This window comes from Chinchilla lanigera, unplaced genomic scaffold (genome assembly GCF_000276665.1).
Source record: "Chinchilla lanigera isolate Chin_1 unplaced genomic scaffold, ChiLan1.0 scaffold00103, whole genome shotgun sequence".
Classification (NCBI taxonomy): domain Eukaryota; kingdom Metazoa; phylum Chordata; class Mammalia; order Rodentia; family Chinchillidae; genus Chinchilla; species Chinchilla lanigera.
Window position 1 is genome coordinate 179537 of NW_004955504.1, and position 12335 is coordinate 191871.

The window sequence follows — 12335 nt, forward strand, 5'->3', positions numbered from 1 at the left end:
AGGCAAGGTGGCATGGCAGAGGGGCATCACAGAAGAGAAACCATCCATAGCAGGCAGAAGGCAGCAAAGCAGAAAGTAGCAAAGAGCAGCAGAGAAACAGCAGAAGCAGCCCTTATGTTCTACCCAGGATATAAACCTATTGATTAGTGCCACCCATGCCCAGGGTGGGGCACCTTAATTCCAGCATTACACACCCTAGATCCAGCGAGCTCTAAAACTCCCCACCTATGACTGCATGAGGCTTTGGGGGAACGTCTAGATACAACCATCACAGGAACTTTCCCTTACACTAAGGGTGCCAGGCGATGAAGTCCAAGTCTTCGCTATGGCTGCATCCCTTTGCCTGCTTCTGAGGTGCATCTCATTTAACATTTTGGGACCTCATGGGGCTTGTCCAGGAATAATGGGCTCTCTGGAAAAGATGGTGGATCTCATCCACCCTGGTGAGTATATTCATTACATTCTTAAAAGGGAAGATTTTTTTTTGAGGTTATGATTGGTAAGGGACTTTTCCTCCAGTCAGTCCAGAAGTGTTTACATTCAGAGATGGGCATGTTCTGAAGGAGTCCAGTCCCACAGTACTCCAGTAGTCCTTGGCAGATGTTTGGCCAGCTTCTGAATGCAGGAAGGAGCCTCACTCATCAGAGAAGGTGGAGGGCAGAGGAGACCTGCATGGGCTGTCTTGATTTACCCACACCCTCGAAGAACACTTTACCACACCAGAGGAGCTGAGTCCCCCAAAGTCAGCCTTCACAACCCTGGTCTAGGCTCCAACCACCAGACCAGCCTTCCAACAAGGGCCCTGTGCCTGTGGAGATGAGTGTCGCCTCAGGCCCAGTCTGCCCTGAGGAGGTAGGAGGATAGAGGACCAGACAGAGGCCTGTGAGCTAGCCAGTAGCCAAGGCATCTCAGACTCAGGCAGGTTGAGCCTGGTTCCAGGCAACAGGAAGTCATAGAGGACATGAGACATGCCTTGGGGAACACACAGATGCCATAAGATAGAGGTGATTTAGCAAGGTGGGCACCTCAGGCAACATGTATGTGCCAAGACATCCCATCTCTGAGCGCCCCCGTTCAGCCTAAGTTGAGCACCCAGCTGCCGGGGGCTACTGGGGTGCATCTGGCATTGGGCTGGGAGGTCCAGGGAGCCGTGTCTTTGCCTTGTGGTGGTGGCCTCAAGGCCTTTCCCATGGGGCCCTGCACAGGCATGACTTGCTTTTTTTTTTTTTTTTTTTTGGTTTTTCTCCGGTACCGGGAACCGAACTCACGACCTTGTGCTTGCCAGGCAGGCGCTTTTTGCCGCTGAGCTAAATCCCCAGCCCCTATGACTTGCTTTTGATGGAGTGGAAATGCTGTAGTTTACAATGGCTGGAGTGGGTATGCAAATTCAGGGTCAGGCTAAAACAACTGTTTCAATATTGCAGACAGATGTAATGCATCAGAACATTTATGACTACATCCATGTGGATGACCGCCAGGACTTTTGCCGGCAGCTCCACTGGGCCATGGATCCCCCACAGGCGAGGTGTGGACAGCCTCCACACGTGGAGACAGGTGGGTCAGTGCATCTGGAGCTCTGTGCAGCCCTGGATGCCCTGGCTGTCGTTTACCGTCCACACTGGCTTACACATTGGAGTTTGCTTGCTCCAGAGCCAACCTTCCCAACAGGCTATATGGTCCCGCAGCTGGTCCATCCTATAGTGCTGTGAGCACCTCCCTCATGTATCCGTCAGTCCTCCACCACTGTGATAAATACCCAAAATAATCTACTTGTGAAGAGTAAAGGATTATTTTGGGCCACAGTTTTGGCAGTTTCAGACCATGGTTTTGGGGGAGACATGGCTTCTAGGACTCTGGTGGGATGAAGGACCTTGTGGTGCAAAACCACTGAACTCATGACCAGGATGGGCTGAGAGGAAGCAGAAGGATAGGGCTCGCGATTCCCTTTGGTCCCCTTTGAGGATTGACCCCAGGGATCTGACACCTCCCATGAGGCCCTGACTCCCAAGTTTCTGCCACCTCCCAGCAGTACTGTGTTGTGGCCAGGTATCAAGCTTTTAGCACAGTGACCTTGGGGGATGAACATGTGCTTAAGATCCAGGTTCTGGCCCTTTGTTAGAGCTGCAACACTTGGATCTTGGTGTCTAAACCCTTTCCTATCTGCCAGGAAGCCTTTCTGCCAATCCAGATGTACCAAGAGTCTTGACGGCATAGTGCCATTGTGCATGCCTCCCCAGGGAACTGCCTCCCCTCCAAGTTTTTGTTTGCCCCAAGTTTAGCAGGTGTCAAACTCCTGATAGGCAGCAGGTATGGGTGAGCTTGGAGGGGACAGACAAGTCCATGCCAGGGAGATAACATCAGCCTGGGGGTCCTTTGCACAGGGACATTCCCTGGGGTTTCCATACACATCCATGGGCCCCGAATAACTCATAGAGAAGTTTCCACCACAACACCATGGAGCTGCATGATTCATTCACCTTAGTGAGTTGAATGCAAAATCCAGGCCACAGGTGCCTGCATCCTTATCATTTCATGAAGGTCAAACAAGCCAAACTGAAATTCCATGCCTTTAAGTGAGCGGGAGAGAGGGGCAATGGGGGCAAAATCCAGTAGAACAACGAGGTAGGAGGGGCTGTGCACTGATGTGAACTGTGCAGCTGGGGCAGTGTGTTATACACCTTGCACTGGCTGCACACATCCCACTAGATTACTGATGTCTTTCTCATTCTCGGTCATGGCCTCTGCCTCCTTGCCACGCCCCTGCACTGCCATGGCAGCAGAAGACACAGTCTTGAGGAGGCTCCTCAGGGCCCAGGAAGGGGGTATGGGCTCGCCTCCAGAGTACTCAGCCTTCCTGACTCGTTGCTTCATCTGCCGAGTACGCTGCCTGCTGGACAGCACCTCCGGCTTTCTGGTAAGTGAGGGGAGCCCTACATGGGGACCTAGCCCATCCACAAGGCAGCCAGCATCGGGTGCATTGTGCCCTGGGGTAAGGGTGACCCTGCACCTAAGCTCTACCTGCACGAGCCACCAGTACAAGGCCTGGCAACCCCCAGGCTACATGAGTGTGGTGAGTGAGTGGAAATGGGAGACCACTGCAAGCCAAGGAGGTGAGGCAGATGAAATAATTAAAACTGACATGCATATCCTTCAGAGCACTCTCTTCTAGGAAGCAGGGTACGGGCTCCTACTCCTGTCTGGGCAGTGCTTTGTGCCACCTACAGACCCCACTGTTAGGACTGCAGGAATTTTTAGATTTGATTGATTTTTAGGCTGATAGTTTGAAACCAGCCACAGCATGAATATTTACATTAAAATCTGGCAAATACTGCAAACCTGGGATGCTTTTCCCCGGGAAATCTGGATGTTAAATATTCCTAGCATAACATTGCCTTGAGTTCTCCTGTACAAGGTATGTGACTGATGCTCAGTCAGGGCTTACAAATGTTTTGTGTCCTCAATAAACCTATGGAAGGAGTGCTTAGGAGGTGAGTGGAAACCTGGAAGGAAAGACGGAAAGATGAGTGGAAAACTGGAAGGATGGTGGGATGGAGGAAGAGAGGGAAGGAAGAGTGGATGGTCAGGGGGTGAAAGGCAGAAGCTGACCAGGTGGTCCTGAGGCTGTGCTTACAGACTGGGGTGCAGAGCAAGGCTGGTGTCTCCTGAGGGCCCTCTCTGCATGTCTGTGCCTGCAGCTAGCCATCTCACACCCCGAATTCTGCATCCTCCCCAAGCCTCCAGTTCACTCCATCATCACAGATTTCTGTTTTTAAAATACTAGACAATGCAGTTTCAAGGAAAACTAAGATTCCTGCTGGGACAGAGGAAGAAGGCACCATCAGGAACAGCCCTGCCCCCACAGCTCTCATTGTTCTGTACCGTGGTGCCAGTCCTCCTGCCCTCCACAGCAGACATGAAAATTAAGAGCACATATCTGAGGGTGAAGCACAGGACAGATGCGGCACCCATGACAGACGCAAGGTGAGTAGGAACTGACTGCATCCAGTGCACCCGGAGCCTTTGGACTGGCATCCCCTGAGCCGCCTCCCCACCTGCTCGGCTTCCAGAGAGGCAGCTGCACCTTGTCGGCCACTGTAAGAGGCGGCACTCAGCCTGCTGCCCCTTCCTCATATGTCTGCGGTGCCTTGGGATGGTACCTCCGTGCCCACCCCACACCTATCCCTGCCCTGAGGTCCCTGGTTAGAGGCTGGGAGCCAGAGACCCTATCTGTCCTGTCCCTGATGGGCTCCCTGCTGACCAGGTCCAGTGACCAGTTAGCAGCCAGCCTTGGCCTTGGTCTCACTCCCTTGGCCTGCACTTCCTCTTAGAGAGGTCTGCGTGTCTTGCCCAAGCACCTGTCTATGATTTCCCACTTCATAGGTTGTACAGACTGAGTAGGGAAGAAGCCATAGCAGGTCACTAACTCAGTGAGCTAAGCTAGGTTTGAACCTGCTATGGCCCAGGCACAATTTGTCCAGGTTGCACAGATCCCTGAGACAGAGACCTGCTGTCACACAGACCAGACGTGGCATTCAGAGGAGTGCCTAGCAGACTCCCTGCACTGCTGATGGAAACCCTATAACCCCTTCCCCTGGCTGCACAATTGCTCTGATCATGATTTCCAGGTACTTCTGAATCCAGATGACTTTACAGGAACATTCACAGTGTATCAGCAATGCAGTCTGGATGTAGTGTTCTTCTCCTTTGTTCTGAGCACTCTACCTTTAGTAATACCATCACTAGCAGCAGACTGGTCCTGTTTCCTTAAGCTGTGGGTCTGTTAGACCTGTCTGTTCTGGGCTTTACTTTGACTTTTAGTTCTATCTGCACCCCTCAACTCTTTTTTTAACATTAAATCTCATTTGTCAGATTCAAACCTGGGTCAGCCCTGACTGCCTGGTGTGGCTCCCCTCCCTCTGCACGGGCTACTTTGACCTGCCTGCCTCTGTCCTCTGTGGAAACTGGTTGCCCCATGGGTAGTAGGTGTCGGGCCTGTCTCACACCTGACATCCAGATGCCCCTGCTGCAGGAGTTCCCATGTGATGCTGGTGGTTCCCCTAGAAGGTGTGAGTCTACCCCCTCCCACATCACAACTCACCCTCATCTTCCCTGAGCTCCATGTAGACATCAGGGCCATGTGAGGTCCTCCTCTGTGGTTCCACACCCATCATCCCCCTTATCCTCATTCCTGCACTTGCTCAGGTCATCTGCTGGGTCTGCCCTCACTGCCTTGCATGGTATGCATAGTGAATGGAGCTGGCCTCTGGTCAGAGTGCTGAGAAGAGCAGACTGTGGGATATTCTAGGATCAAACTCATGTTTTTAAAGATATAACGTACAAAACACGAAAGGAAAAACACTAAAGGAAGAAGGTACAAGGATAAGTGGCAAAGCCAGTGCCAGAGCTTCACACCTGCCAGGTGGACATCACCTATGCAGAGCTCAGGGTGAGGCCAGGGTGTGAGACTCTGCAGCTGCCAGGTGGGTCCTTCCCAGTACCCTTGATGCCCTGTACCTTTACTAGCTGAGTTTTCTGTTTTTAAAGCTGATTTGGCTGTTTTTATCTGAGTCACAATGAGCCTTCTGCTTCTTGTATGTTTTCCTACCCTAAAATCAAATTGAGGGGAGTTCTAAACAGTCTCCTCCATCTGGGCCCAGGTAGGAAGTGCTACTGGCTGCCCTGGGGCCCAGGTGGGCACAGTGCAGGTCGCTGGTCCCCGACTGCTCTTTCTGTGCTGGATCCCTACCCTTCCTGACCAGGGCTTGGGAGGCACTGGCGCACAGGCATGTGAGGAGAACAGGAGTAAGGAGGGCGGAGAATATGGACCCCCCACCTCACCCTAGGACTGGGAACACACCACCTGCTCTGAAACAAGTTTAAAGCTGGTCTCCACCATGTACCCCACAGTTGGCCGTCCACTTAAGTGCAGCAACAAGGGGTCAGGTTGGAGGCAGCAGCTCCTACAGGAGGGAACATGCAGTGGTCAGGGGAGAGGACATACAGTGAGTGGTTGTAGGAAGCATAATGTAGCTCACAGCTGTCCCTGCTGGCTTTGTCACAGGTGGTTGCTCTTCTTTACTCCAGGAATCTGCTGTGTGATTTTTCTACTTGCTAAAATTTCTTTCTAAACCCAATTCAAGGGCTGGGAACATAGCTCAGTGGTGTAGCACCTGCCTAGCAAGCACAAGGCCCTGGATTCTATTCCTGGTACCAAAAAAAAAAAAAAAAAAAAAAAAGAGAAAAATCCCCCCCCCCCCAAAACCAGCAAAACAACCCCAAATCAGTACTAGCCACAATTTTGTGACTACCCACACGGCATAAATGAGATTTCACTGTACCTCCCCACCAGAGGCCCACCAGATCTCCCTGCAGAGACTGCCCCCCTATGGAAAGGCCCACCAGCTGGACAGGGATTGAACCCCAATTCTGGCACTCCTAGCAGGGGCAGCACCAGGCAAGCCACCTTTTAGTTCTTTTTTTTTTTTGTCTTTTTGAGACAGTGTCTCACTATGCAGTTCAGGCTGGCCTTGAGCTTACTTTGTAGCCCAGGCTGTTCTTGAATTTGTAATGATCCTTGAATTTGTAATGATCCTTGAATTTGTAATGATCCTCCCTAGTGCTAGGATTACAGGTGTGCACCACCACGTCTGGCTACAGAATATACTTTTTTATTTTGTGTTTTTGACTTTTTTTTTTTTTTTTTTTTGGTACCAGAAATCAAATTCAGGACCTTGCACTTTCCAGGCAGGTGCTTGTGCCTATATTCCCTAGCCCCACCTTTTCATTCTTAAAAAGTAAAGTAGAAGCCATAAGAATGATTCAAGATAACACATGGACACTTCCTAATTGTTTGGTCCTTCATGGTGACTTCCTAGAACACAAGAATAGACCATCTTTAGCTGTCCAAGAAAATACATGAGTTCTAAAAACCACCTTATATGCATAATGCATTAATAATATCCCTTAGTAACTGCAGACTGACCAGGCCCGCAATCTCCCAAATGAGTGGACAGCAAAGGCTTAAATGAATGAGTCAAGTGGTATGATTTTAGGGCTCTAGGAGGATCAAAACCCTGTAACAGAATTTGAGATTCTCTGGGGGCTAAGACAAAGGTCTTCTCTGGGAGGCCCTATTTATTTGGTTATCAGAACAAGGGAAGGGAATAATGAAGAAAGGCTGGGATGCTCTCAAGGACTTCTCCAAGTCAGATGTTATGTTAACTTAGGAGAACTACATTATCTCCAGGAAGGCCTCCACCCAGAAGTGAGATGCCTGCATCTACAGTCTTTATGTAGTTAATTAAGGTTGGAGCCAGGTGTCCTTAGCTGTGGCCTTGTCTTATCCTTTGCTTTACTGGCCACTACAGGCTTCAATCAGTAGGGACCAATGACTCACAGAGATTCACTTACTGTGAGTTCACTGCCCATCTCTAGACAAGGGGCCTAAGCTGTGGACAAACTCAGAAGAAAACATGAAAAGCCAGTTGATTAATATTAAATACCGCTCAGAGCCACTGCAGCATCATAGTGGTCTCCATCATATGTGCATCTACATTCTAAAGCAAATTATTTTGCATTTTATTGGCACATAGAGTGACATGATTGAGAATTTTCAGGAATCTGTTTACGAGCTATAAAGACTTGCAAGGTGTGAGCTACTGCTTCTATCTTTGCCTCTCAGGCAGACAGGCCAGCAATGCCGGCCATCATTAATTCCTTCCACCAGTTATTTGCCTATGATCTGTTCTTTACAGGGCAAAATTGACCATGAGTCTGTGTGAATCAGAGCTTCCTGGAAAACCCAGCTACTTAGCAGGTACTGTTTAAAGTTCCAAATCTCATTTTTTTCTAAATGGGTAAAATGGGCATTTGTCCCTTGGAGACCTCTTCCTTGTCCCCTCCCCATACTTTGCAGAAATCCTGAGTATTCCAAGGAAGTGCCAAGTGGGTGGGTCACAGGGTACATCCCAAGGGGACAGCACCTGTTTCTGTCACCCAGGTCCTCTTCAAGCCCAGAGCAGCACAACTCCTCCATTCACATGGTTACTGCTTTCTCCTTTCTTAAACCCCAACAGGAAGGAACAATGGTGAAAACAGCATCTCAGTGTTCAGGGCACAAACAGACGCTGGCCACTGGGCCCGGGTTCCAGCCAGAGCCCGGTGCCCCTGTCTCAGGGGCACGGACCTCATCTTGGATTCCAAGGGGGCCACAGGGTAAGTGGTGCCACACTACCCACCCCTTGCTGGAGTCATCCTGAGGCCACTGTGAAGAGAGGGACCTGGATTCCTACCAGTGCTCCACTGCTGTCCCAGTCTGGACAGCATCCACAGTCTCTCTGTCCGTCCTTCAGGCCACTTGCCTGTCCTACCTCAAGCTGTGCCACTCCCGTCCTGACCAGCTGGTGTCCCTTCCGAGACTAGATGCTGCATGTCATCCTAGTCAATGTCTCTCATCACAGGGGAGCCAGCCTGATGCACGCAATGTTGTGTTGGTCTGCATTTCAGTGTGATACCCCCCTTGTTCCCCAACATTCGCTGTGACCTGTGTGGCTGAGGCCTCCTTGAGAAGTGGCCACTTCCTACAACCCACTGCCCTCTGATCCCCACTAGGCCCTGGGTAAGGGGGTGAGAGGGATGAGGTGTGTGGAGAGGCAGTTCTACACTGCCTCTAAGGCTGCCAGAAGCTGAAAGGGACATTGAGGCTTGGGCCTGGTTCACAGCTGCCCAGCAGATTTAGCCAGTGTTACCCTCACTCCGTACCATGTCTCAGTCCCTCTGTCCTATATCCATCTTCTCTCTGCAGGGACAGGGAAGAAACAGAGCAGGACAGGATGCTGAGTGGCTCCATAGGAGGGAGGACACGGAGGGAGGCACATGTGAACAACTGCCACTCAGAGACACCAGTGCCTGGAAGGTACCCAAACTGGATGACAGAAAAGTGTGGGCAGGATGGTGGCACCAAGCTGAAGCCACTGCCAGGCAAGAACGAGCCCCTCTCCATGTGCACCACTTCCCTGGGCTCCTGCATGCCCCACCCAGGCACTGAGGGCACGTTTAGTGCCAGCAGCCTGGCTACCTTCAGAAATCCTCCAGGCCATGTTCCCAACACCTATTGTAGCCGGATGAGCAGAGCCTGGCGGGATATCTGTCAGGGTCAGCTGCCCCCACCTACCTGTGGCACTAGAATGCAGTGCTTCACCCCTGGGGGCTACTGCACAGAGGATGCAAAGCCTCCTGGCCTGCCAATGCCCCCAGGCACCTCATGCAATCCTGTGCTGCCACTGGAGGTACCAATCAAGATGGAAAATGACTCTGGGTCAGAGGACACAACAGAAGGCTGCACCCCTAGCCAGGTGTGGCTAGGAGCCAGTGACATCGCCAAGAGACATCTGGCCACTTTCCCCACCAGAATGCACCTGAAAGCAGAGCCAGACTGTGGGCACCAGGTCTACAACCAGCCCCTCAGCCTGGGCATGCTGGCAGCCCACCCTCAGAGCAGGGTCACTGCCGGGCCCTGCCGGGAACTGGGCCCATTCTACCCTATGCACAGCACCTGTTTGGAGCTGGGGCCGACGCACCTCTGTACCCTGGGCTGCAGTGAGTGCAGGGCATCGGAGGTAACAACCACTGTCAAGCGTGAGCCCCTAGACTCACCCCCGTGGGCTGCAACTGGGCGGGGTGCTGTACCTGGCATCTTCCCCAAAAGTGCTTCTGCCATGCGGATTCCGCCCAGAGCTGCTGAGGCTCCTTTTCTGCTGTAGAGCTGCTGCCACCCCTCCTGGAGACCACCTGCATCCACACTCAGACCTGCTGTGGCTGGGCTCCCAGCCCCTGGATGGGGGACATGATCTAGTGCCACTCTTTGTAGAATTTCAGGAGTGCAGCCAGCAACTGACCCCACATGGGAGCACGGGCAGAAGTGTGTTCTGAAATTGATATCATGAAGGTTCTTACATACAGCCTATTCAAGTAGGACAGTATTTCTTTGAAGAATTAAAATGTTTGAGGAAGCAGCCAACAGTATCCAGTGCCCAAGAGGCCGCAAGCCCAGTCCAGAGGACTCCCTGGCTTCTCAGCTCTCTGCTGCCCCCTACCTGCACCATGTGGCAGCCAAGGGATGGCAGATGGCAGCATAGAGTAACCAGAGGACCCCGTGAGGGAGGATGGTAGTGAGCCCACCGTGGTACAACCTAAACAGTTCCGGGAGAAAGAGGCTGCCACCCCAGCTCTCATCCTTCCCCACAGTGCTCCCAGTCAGTCTGAGGCCACCCTCAGTATGGAGGTGGACAGGGTAATACCCTGTTCCTTCTAGAAATCTCACCTTGTTTTCCTGACCTGAGGACAGCTCTGGGATGTCTCTGTCCCTGGCGCATCATGCAGTGGAGCTCATAGCATCAGTCAGTGGGCACAGCAAACGGCAGCAGAGGAAAGAGCAAGAGGCCATGCCATCCTCCCTGGCTGCTAGGCATAGCACTTTCCAATGAGGGCCCCACCATCACCCTATGAAGACTTAGGTGTCTGATATGCCTTAAAAATTTTAACAGGAGACAATCAACTCAGGTAATAGGAAACCTGGATTCAAAGAGTGCCTCAGAAAGGAAGGTTGCCATACTCACCCTCAAGGTAACTCACGGTGGCACAGCTCAGGCTCTCCCCATGGGTGCTTTGCCCTGGTTGGTGCAGGGCCTATGAGTAGAGGGAGCCAGCAGCAAGGCTGGGTCCTGCTGCAGCAGCTACCCACCTCCCTCTCCAGAGGTCTTGGGTGTGGCAGGAGCCTGCAGGACTGGGACTTTTGCTTCTCCTCCTCCTCATCTCTTCAGCACAGACTTACTTTCCCCATAACCTGTGACTTTGGGGAGCCAGGCCTCAGCCCCTATTTTCTGTGGACACTGTTTAGCAGATACACATCTGCTTTGTCACAACTTGGGTTGGGTTGGCAGACATTTTCTGCCTAGCTCCTGAGCTGCCTGACTCTCAGGAGGACTCATGGTGGGCCCAAGAGAGGGCTGTGGGTGTTCACACAGGCACCAGTTTGAAAGACTAGTCACTCAGGGCCTCTACATCTTTGCCCAGACCACAGCAGCCTTCAAAAGTGACAAAGAAGCTGTGCTGTCATGGGTGTGACACACATTCATGCCCTCCACCTCCGCCATTGTCTCTCTTGCCTGAAGCAGGAATGGAGATGGTGGCACCTGCCTCACCTTCCCTTCCTGCTGGCCCAGGGTCCGCTTGGACCCGTTTCCTTGCAAACACAACTGACATCTTCTCTCCGAACATTTATGGATTGGGTTGTAAGGGGTGGATTTCAGACTCATCCTTCTTTCTTCCCAGCTCTAACCCAGTGCACCGCTCTGGGCTGTGGAGAGCCCTGTATGCACTCAGACCTGTTGCACCTCACAGAAGGCATGGCCAAGCACATGTGCCATTGTGTGCCCCCTCTCCAGAGGGCTGGGCTGCCTCCCTGTCGTCAGACAGCCTCTGCATCCCAGCCCTTGTTTCTAGGAAGCATCGCTGAAAGGGTGGACAAGGGCAGAGAGCATAGTAGACCAGCAGCACTGCACCTGTGTAACATGTCCAGCACTGCGTGCATGTAACATGTCTGGCACTGCACACACATAACATGCCTGGCAGTGCGTGTAGGTACTATGTCTGGAGTGTTGGGAACTGGAAAAACATGAGACCAGGGAGATGGAATTAAGAAACTTCCTGCACATCTGCCAAGTGTAGCCATGTGACCAAAGGAGAGCTGCAGGCCCCTGAAGCCCAGAGAGCCCTGCTGGCTGGGCCACTCTGCCTGCCTTGTCCCAGCCTTTCACATGTGCCTCATCTGTGTCCCCTGCTGGGACAGCAGACTCAGAACAGGCCATGGGCTGCTTGCAAGCCATGCTTAGTAGACACTGAGCTGGGCATCTGGACCTGAGCTTTGCAGGGTTAGATGCCACATCATACCATGGCCCTTGGACACACAGGACCAGGGCTGATCCTGGCAGCAGATCCCCCAGATCTGCACTTTTGTAGTTAGGTATCATGTGCCTTCTGAAAACTTACATGGGAAGGTGATGATGGGTTATGCAAGGTGCAGCTGTGGTCACTTCCACTTCAGGGTATCACTGTCAGTACTAACTATAGGCGAATGTTCTTCTGTGGTGTATAGCTTTTGCCTAAATAGCTGAATATCAAAATCAAAGTGGCCTGTGGAGTGGCCTGACAGGGAGGATAAATACAAATTATGTTTTATATGTTACAGCTGCTACTGCAAGAAGGAACTTCTCAGTGTCCAGACCTGCCTGGCAAAGTCTTAAGCAGACACTACAAAGCAGCTCTCTGTGCTGTTA

The 12335-nt window shown here is 51.9% G+C and overlaps 1 protein-coding gene across 3 annotated transcripts in view; it reads left to right on the forward strand.

The window, feature by feature from the left end:
• Positions 1 to 12335, forward strand: part of Ahrr (aryl-hydrocarbon receptor repressor) — a 70133-nt gene extending 57798 nt beyond the window's left edge. For 2 of the 3 annotated variants that reach the window (XM_013505865.1, XM_005406995.2), the window contains 6 exons: positions 1425 to 1554; positions 2778 to 2914; positions 3782 to 3981; positions 7755 to 7816; positions 8076 to 8214; positions 8804 to 12335. In XM_013505865.1, coding sequence (XP_013361319.1) covers positions 1425 to 1554; positions 2778 to 2914; positions 3782 to 3981; positions 7755 to 7816; positions 8076 to 8214; positions 8804 to 9761 — 1626 coding nt within the window. In that variant the 3' untranslated portion in view covers positions 9762 to 12335. The remainder of the gene's footprint in view (positions 1 to 1424; positions 1555 to 2777; positions 2915 to 3781; positions 3982 to 7754; positions 7817 to 8075; positions 8215 to 8803) is intronic. The other variant, XM_005406993.2, reaches the window with a different exon arrangement.